General features: G+C 39.9%; 1 protein-coding gene across 1 annotated transcript; it reads right to left on the minus strand.

Moving 5' to 3' along the window:
- Positions 1 to 927: 927 nt before the first annotated feature.
- On the minus strand, positions 928 to 7649 carry LOC104080877 (RING finger and SPRY domain-containing protein 1-like; the record flags this gene model as incomplete). Its single annotated transcript, XM_009583416.1, has 5 exons — positions 928 to 1554; positions 2514 to 2618; positions 4781 to 4933; positions 6450 to 6552; positions 7571 to 7649. Coding segments are annotated over 5 exons (537 nt in total), but the record flags the coding sequence as incomplete, so codon positions are not given.
- Between the last annotated feature and the right edge of the window lie 1371 nt (positions 7650 to 9020).

Here is a 9020-nt window from a genome sequence, read left to right on the forward strand (position 1 = left end):
CAGGAAGAAGCAGCCTCAGCTCTGCTTTGTTAATACTTGATAGTACAATAAAGATAATAAATGATTTCAAAAATAAGATACATCACAGCATGAGAATTCACTACAACAGCCTCTGCTGTTGAATCACTGCCAAGAGGTGGGATGGTTTTGGTGTAAGTTGTGTGTGAATTAGCAAAGTTTTACTATATAGCCAGATAATTTAAAAAAAGCAACCTGTACAAGTCTTGGAAGAGACCGAGTCACATCCTCAGTTGGTGCAAAATAAGCATAACTCCACTGATTTTTGTGCTACTTCACTGACACCAGCTGTGAACCCTGATTCCTTGTAGAAACCTAGTAAAACAGTCAAAATCTGCCTGCTGAAATGTATCTTTAACATACAAACATCACAAATGTATAATTAAGTGGAGCAGAGATTCCCACCATATGATCCCTACCAAAAATATGAAGTGTGGCCCCAAACCTGCTCAGAGCAGGACTGACACATGGCAAGCAAGGTGCATTTTTAAAAAGTTACAGAATAAGACCGAACTCACCCAAATAACATTTTTTTTTAAATAAACTGGCCCAAAATTCTTCTCCAATCTTTTAAGATAGCTCAGTATTTCCAAAGTGAACATAACTTTCAAAAACAACACTGATTAAAAAAGATGTTCAATGATACCTTAAAAAATACCCAGAATATCAAATTAATTCCAGTCCAGCGTTATAATTAGTTAAGAATACCTCCTGAAAATTATATCCTCACAAAAAAATGTGGGTACTGAAGTTAAAAGCATCAGAAACATTATGTACTTGAAAATACCACCGATCTTTTAACGTTTAAAAACGAATCAGAACATTCTTTGGAATCACCAAGTTAGTAAAACATGAGTTTCTCTACAGTCTCCACACTGTCTTTTTAAATCAGTCTGTGGTACAGATTAAGTCTTTGAGCAGTTTAATATCCACTGTCGGAAGATACAGAGTCTCTGACCAGCAGGAGGCTACATTAAACAGGAAAACATTGGCATTCTCTTTTTAGTACTGACTTCTGCCAAAAATAGAGACTTTTGAGCACAAGACAGAACGGCCCTGTTTTAGGAGACATTTCTTTTCTCTTCTTTTCTAAAATGCATTGTACGTGTACTTCCAGTGCAAATTTTTTCAGCACTTGCGACAGGCGAGAAGGAAAGGGGGAAGAAGAGAGACACTCTCCTATGGTCTTGCTTGGAGGAACCAATAGCCATAGCACGCTGACCTACCAGCTCTCCTTACTGTTGAAACCAGTTCCCATTGCTGGCAACTTGAAATAGCTTATTAAAGATTTCATTTTTAAGATAAACAGATTACAGTTTAGCATGAAATCTGGCCATGGCTATGGTTTTATGTGCGTAAAGATTGGTTAGAGATGCTTTCCCCTTTCAGTATTGGTTGGAGTTCATTAAAAACAAGTCTGTGGTATTTCTCCATGTGTGTCATGAAATGTGAGAGATCTGTCTGACTCGGGTTTGTATTTCCTGTCGACACAAAGGGCAGGTCTCCAGTTGCAAGGCACACTCCATGCACAGGTCACTGAAGAAGAGGGGAAAAAAAAAAAAAAAAAAAAAAATCAGTTAAAGCTTGCATTTACAGTATGAAAAACTAAGCGGAAAAAAATCCAAGCACTAAGCAGTTTAGTTGGCCTGCTAGAAACGCAGTCAAGATAAGTCTTTCAGTGTGGAGATTAGGCATTGCACGTCGGGTGTTGTGGATCCACAGGCTTTGAGAGGAGGTCCTGCTGCTCAGCATCTGACAGACCTGAAGCTGCTAGTGCAGTTGGTCGGGATTACACTTGCACGCTTTTGTTAAGCTTAACACTTGCTCTGGTCTGGAGAACGGCAGTCCCAGTGCCCTGCGTGAAGCTGTCTCCACTTCTTGTTGACACACACCAGGCACATCTCTCTAACTTTCCAGCATCTAGACCTATGGCAAGACTGCTTACACAAGTGCTCTAAAAACACTAAGGAACTGGACTTAACTGGATTAATTTCCTAGTAGGCTGCTTAAATGCAGGAAAGTGCTACTATGGTATTACTCACACTGCTGTCCCTTTTTTAGCTTTTAGAGAAATTTGTGACTTGAGACAATCCGTTTGTTGAACATCTAATGAGTATTTGAGTATATAATGATCTTCTGCTCTCCTCACGTGATCTGGATTTTACAGCACTAGTACTAAACAAGGACTCATCACTAAAACCTTTGACATCAGGGAATTAAGACCCAGGGGTAGCACACATACGTAGCCACAGTACTTCCCCAACCCCAAACACAGACACACCATTAGGGATTAAATCTGCTCAGGGGTAGGGTGAGGGGAACGGTGGAAATACTATGCTTAAACCTCAGTCACATCCTTAAAAGGAGGGGTTATTTCTTTTATGCTGGGGAGTCAATCAAGATAAGCAGGGACTGCATCTGGTCTCACCAAAGCTGAATGTCAAACACACACATTTTCCTGTTTCTTTGGTTTTGGGTTGTTCTTAAGGTTTTACCTGTGTCCACATGGCCTGAGTTCTGTGTCTGCTACCTCATCACAGCAAAGCGTGCAGCAGTTCTCTCGGATACTCACTTGCTTCAACAAAGCCAGGCGCCTGTGCCTGAAGAAAGAGAAACACCCCCCCCCACACACATTAGTTTGACTCAAAACGGTAGGTTCATAACTATTCTGAGTATTGCATCAAGACCAATGCAACACTTGCCTGTGCTACTCAACACTACTGCTGATAAACATCGACCATACTTCCCACAAAATAGGCTTAACACACCCAGAAATGTTCAGAACAGTCTTCGACTCCCTGTTCTGGTCTGTCAGAAAGGGACAAAGAGGGTGTTAGATTACAATTCTTCTAGCTCCCACAGCTGAACACTTCAAAAATTTTCTTCTTTAGTAACTGTGTACTTTAAGAGTTAAGGAAAAAAAAAAACCCACAAATAAACCATGCAAACCCATGTATCAACAAAATTCAGAAAGCCTGTAATGCTGTAACACAGTTTAAAAGAATAGAAACTCAAAATAAAATCAACAGCCCAGTATGGCAACTGCCACAAGGGAGAATAAATGGATAAAAATCCCACCATCTGATGAAATAAGACATTTCAAATTTGGAACACGTACACTACACATCAAAACTGTTCAATGGCAGGGTGACGTGTCTAGCCCAGACTATGCCCCAATACTACATGCATTAAATTCAGCACAACTCTACGTAAGTTTATGTTAACTCCTGTGATGGATAATTAGGGTCCACTCAGGCCCTTGCCTTTTTTTTCCTATCACTTTTAAGATCAAAGCTATCTTTTAATTTAGGATTGGCTTATCTTTTTCAAACAGTTCAGGCCCTAGGGCAAGGATGATCTTTGTTTACACAAAGAGCAACAGTGCCCAACCTTGAATGGAGCCTTTCAGTGCTATCATATATTAAATAGGCCCTAACACAGGCGGCCAAGTTTCTCCAGTCAGGCATCAACAGGAAACCAGTTGTCCCCAGTTTCTCTCTACACCTTTTGGCACAATCAAATAACAGCTCTCACAGCTAATGCTTAAAAATTGCAAGAGTAGTGCCAGAATGACATCAATAACAATCACATCCAATCATCAGCCAAAAACTGCAAAACCCCTCACCTAGTGCATGACAGTAATAAGACAGAAGAACACTTAATTTGAAAAGTTAATCTGATAACTAACAGATCATCTTAAGGGATTAAAGCAGACTCTCACTTAAAGCAGCTGCACTCACAAGCAGGTGTAAATTACTCTGGCTATACACAAGTACAAAATGGTCTTGCAAGTTGCATTTGATTTTCTCTGCATAAATACAATACCACAAGCCTCAAACTTCGCCAACGTGCGACTCGGATCCAGGAGTAAGGTATTTTTTTGTTTTCTTTCTAAACACTAAGATACTTAAGTACCTCAAGTACACTTGATCGAACAGCAAGATAATTCAAAACCAGTTGCTGAATTTTATTATAGCCAGGGTTACCCACCTCCAACAACCCCTGCTCCCACTTAATTAGATGCAACAAGAGATTATTTCAACCACACACATCAGCACCACTCTAGAGGGCCATCTTTAGACAAAGTTGAAAATCTGGGGTACACTATATCCCAGATTACACTGTATACTGTTACTGTTTGTGTTCCAGTAAATTATTACTAATGACCTAAACCAGAAAAAGCTATTAGTTTTCATTCCTGCCAGAAGTTTGGTAAGTTAAGGAAAAATGTATCCAAGCCTGTTTCTGTCTGGCTTGATTTATATTTAGGTGGGAAAGCACTTCTAAATTTGAATAACATTCACAAATGGGGAAGTTTTCATCTGGATCAGAAAAGAAGGACAACTTCAAGTCTTACAATCATTCAGTACTTCCATGCTGCCAAAATCACAAATTAGGTCAATTTTAAATATGACACCTTTTTTAATTAAGACTATACCTCCTCAATCAACCTAATCATTCTTAAGACGGCAGGAGGCACTTATACTAAAAACAGTTTACTGTGCAGTACTAGTTAATTTTAATTTAGCTTAATATTACAAAAAATTATTTTAATTTAATGGATTTTGGTTGTATATCTCCTGCTCTACTCATTAAGTTGCACTGGAGCCTATGGTCTAATCCCTTTCTGAAAGCGGCCTATGGAGGCGTGACCCCATAAAAGATTAACTTTGCCAAGTACAAACATAAGGCTTTGCAACTCAGAAGTTAGGCATTTTATTTCTCCGAATGCAAACACACTCAAACTAGACAGGAGGATTACCTGGGCAAAATGATTTTCTCTTCTGCTGTCAGAAAGGCATAATCATTAAAGGTACTAAACTTCATTGATGGTGGGTACTTGAAAGGTTTTGCCCCAAAGTTGAACTCACATTGTTGATAGGACATGAAACTAGCTGCAGCAAAAAAGCCAGATCTGCAATACGATGAACAAACATTTTAGAATGACTTAAACAACAGAGCTTTCCAGGCATGTTACTATTATTACCAGGCAAAAATATACCCTGAAACAAAGAGACAAGTTCCTTCAATAGAAGTGTTCTACAGCTAATTGGGAGAAACACATCCAGTTTCAGCTGCACATACTTTCCTTGTTTAGTTCTCAACGTCCAAAGTTACTATCAGGGTTTATCTGAATTTACTACTGAGTCAGCCCATAAAGGCTGCCTAGTCTACAACTAGGATTAGCCACACTTACACTAAGAGCAGATACATACATCTGAACAGCCTACAGCCTGATCCTCTTTACACTGATCAGCTCAGGTATCTCCTTCAGCACTGGAAGAAGTATTTTTCTTCCAAACAACTGCTGTTCAGTAGAGTTGTGAGGACCAGTACCAACGGCAGGGGACACCTCCATGTCCACCGCTCCTGCTGCTTTATTTGAGCAGGCACAAATCTGGGGAACTTGCAACTCTCGTACACTTGTTGTGTGGGACCCGTGCAGGATGAATCCAGGTCTGAGCTCTCTTAGCACAACGCCCGAGCTCTCTTAGCACAACGCCCATCTGTTCCTCCTTGCCCTTCCAGGATTACCTCAGGACAGCTGTCATCTTCACAGCCACATGGACACCTTGTAAAAACACCACAACTATGACCTCGTTCAGTTTTGTTTACTGAAACAGCCCAACTTGACTAATACCCTAAGTTCTAACCAAGTAACAGAAATCTGTTGAGTATATAAATGACATACTCCACATGAAGAGCAGAGTACTGCAAGCTGAATAGACAAGATACTCAGCAACTCTTTAAACTGAACTATTCTTTGCTTGCATTTTGAACTTCATTTTGCAGAGAAAATGTGAATGAAATTATTAGCACAGTAGTATTCATTTACAAAGTACTGTAATGTTTAATTAAACTGCATAGCTTCTCTGTCAAGTATCACACCAGCTTATCTTTTCAGAACTAAAAGGCTGAACTTCTCCATGAGAGTCAGAGGAATTAGCCATGTGTTGATTTTAACAGAGTTGGCAAAATAAGCCTAACACCTTTCTGTAATGCTACCAAGAGATGTCCTCCATGAATATTCAATATGCTATTACAGGAACTGGCCCCAGTGAACAGCAGCAAGTTAATACGCACTCTTCAGCATTTACGGGACTGAGGTTTTGTTTTTTAAAAGATCAAAAAAATCCTCAAGCACTACTAGAAATTTGTTCATCTTTGGTACAGCCTCATTCTATTTCAATGCTGTGCTAGTTTGACAGTAGAAAACATCAAGTTGAACCTACCTTTGGGAGGTCCAAAGTATTTATCTTGGACCCTGAAATCTTTCTCACTGATTTCTAAGCAACTTTCAGTTGGAAAATCTCCTTAATGATGGCTTCAGGTAAGCAAATGTGAATTTACATCTCAAATGGGAAACACTTCATATAATTAAAACAATTATCCATACAGGTCACTGCCCTTCCAAATGAGCACATACTTACACAGCAGATGAAAATACTTGCTTCTCGGCAGGAAGCTGGTTTCCATTTAAGTAGAAGATCATTTGCTTTTCTTGCAAGTCTAGTAGAAATCCTATTGTGTCTCCTCACATGCAAAACAAAGATAATTTAAAGATTTCACTTCTGTTAAATGCCAACAGCTGAAACAGTTATTGTTTTAAGTATCATATATCTCACTATGAGTTGTCTCACTTAAAAGGAACTGTTTGCAAAAGCATAAAGGAAGAAATATTGATAGACAGTAACTAAAAAAGAAAAAAATAGGACAAAATAGTAAAAAAATATTTCAGTCTGCCAGAGCATTAATGCTACATAGTTGTAGAATTATTGCAGAGTATTTGCCAAAGCCAGAAAAAAGCTGCACTCTGTCTCTCCTTGGCTATTTTAGACCTGTTGCAGATAGCCTCAGAACACATACTTGCTAAAGTCTAAGTCTCTAATATGCTTGTGCATATGCTTATTTTTAAGAGGCGTTTTCATTTAGCCATCCTTGGGAGAAATTTTTAATAGAAGAGAAGGCGGCACAGTTCACACAAGCATGGCACGCAGAGACTCCTACCAAGATTTCAAAGCTAAGATCAAGAACAGAATTTTGCTGTCCAAGTAGTTATCCAAGAATTTAAAGCAAGACAGTGCAACTCCCCCTTAACCTTGATCTCTAAATTAGACAGGGTTTTTTTCCACTTCTCTAAAATACCTCTTTCAACCCAGAAGGGAACATTTCAACCCTGTTTGTAGGACTACAAACATCTATGAAAAAGTCTTATGATTAAGTGTCCAGCAACATTAGTTGCGGCTATGATTTGTACTCTGCCTATGAAAAGAAAAAGCATTTAACCAACAAGATTTTCTTTACACAGACTGTGGAACAAGAGTGTGGTGCCCACTTTGTACATTTAAACCATTGCAAATACTAGTAAAGGCACAATAATTATTAAACCTTTAGTGTCATCAGGATTAGGCAGTAACTACTCTGTTGGCACCTACTAACAAACGGTTTTCTAGATGCCTGCAAGAGGAAAAAATCTTGTGCAGAAATCCAGTTAGGATGCAGAAGATGGACTGAATACCTTCTTTCCAACAGGGATGGGAATGTGGTTTACTTCTGGCATTATACCAAATCAGCTGCCGGCAGCCATCATATGCACAGGAGTATTCATCGTCCCCGATGCCATAACCTTCCTTTAGAAAAAGAGTAAAGCATTTCAGTCTGCAGCCATTCCTCACCCAGAAGGGCTAAAGTTTATTTATATTCAACTAAACCATTCATCCAAGAGCAGGAAGGGTTTTCTCCCACCCCCATGAAGACCATTTTTTTCAAACTAGTCTTAGTTGCATTTTCACGTCAAACGGAATTTATTTAGGGGTAAGGAGGAGAGGAGGGAATATTGTCTCCAAAGTGTTTTTCATTCTCTGTGAGCTCAAATCACTCCTTTCTGTTAAAATATTTAAAAATCTGAAGGCAAGTACTCAAATAGCTAACTTTTTGCACCTTAAAAAGTCAACACAGAAGTGTAACCACTCTCTTATCTTGAAGTCCCAGTACCAGACTTGCGATACCTTCCCCCACAAGATATCCAAGCGCCACCAGAACGTACAGTACACAGAAAGAGAACAAACCCATAGTCCCTTCACTGGATTTGTTGCACGTTGTGTCCCTCTCAGTGCCAGCCTCCCTCAATTTGTGAAAAGGTTATCAAGTGATAGTCCCAAGGTCTGAGAGAACTGCAAAACTAAAAGTTTCAGAGTGGGAGAAGAATCTGGCATGTAGGAGAGCCCAACATGAAACCCAAAAGCATTATAGAAGATAACTTCCTCGTGCTCAGCATGGTTTGTCCGGAGTGCAAATACTAGACAGCATCTGATTACACAAGCCTCTGGTGTCCCAAATTAAAGCTAAGCCCAGCTAATGGGTGTTTAATGTCATATTTAGGACTAGTCTTTTTGTTACACATGCTGTAAATAAAGAGCATATGGCTACTCTGATGACTGTGTTTGTGACATACCCAGAAGAAAATATCCTTGTATTTCAGGTAGACACCTGATGAACTTAAATAACAGTAGCATTTAGCCACCAGCAAAACAGTTGTAGCAACAGAAATACCATCCTGCTCAGAGATGTGACATCTCTTTTCATACCTTGTACAGGAAGCATGGACAGAAAAATGCATATACACCAAGCTCCTTAACAGTAAGTGGGAAAAATCTTTTAAGCCTCTTAGCTGTCTGAAGGCAGACACACAGCCTTTTCTTTCAAACAGTTTCCATTACACTCAATGTCTACAATGCCTGTGTTCAGGTCAGGTCCGTATGGTATTTTTGTTTGGTGTGGTGGTGCATTCCCCCCTCCCTCCCCTCTCCTGGGCCACTCCACGATCTCAGAAACTCCCGTTAAACCTTGGCCTTGGTGTAATGAGTCAGGCGGTGAAGCGTCCCTTGACCGTATCAGGAACTCTTGCGTAGCTGAGGTTGGGGAACGTACTGCCCACACCAGGAACTCCTACTGCCTGGCCCAAGTTGGGGATGAGAGCAGGGATAATTCGTCACCCCCGA

This window comes from Fulmarus glacialis, unplaced genomic scaffold (assembly GCF_000690835.1).
Source record: "Fulmarus glacialis isolate BGI_N327 unplaced genomic scaffold, ASM69083v1 scaffold19160, whole genome shotgun sequence".
Classification (NCBI taxonomy): Eukaryota; Metazoa; Chordata; class Aves; order Procellariiformes; family Procellariidae; genus Fulmarus; species Fulmarus glacialis.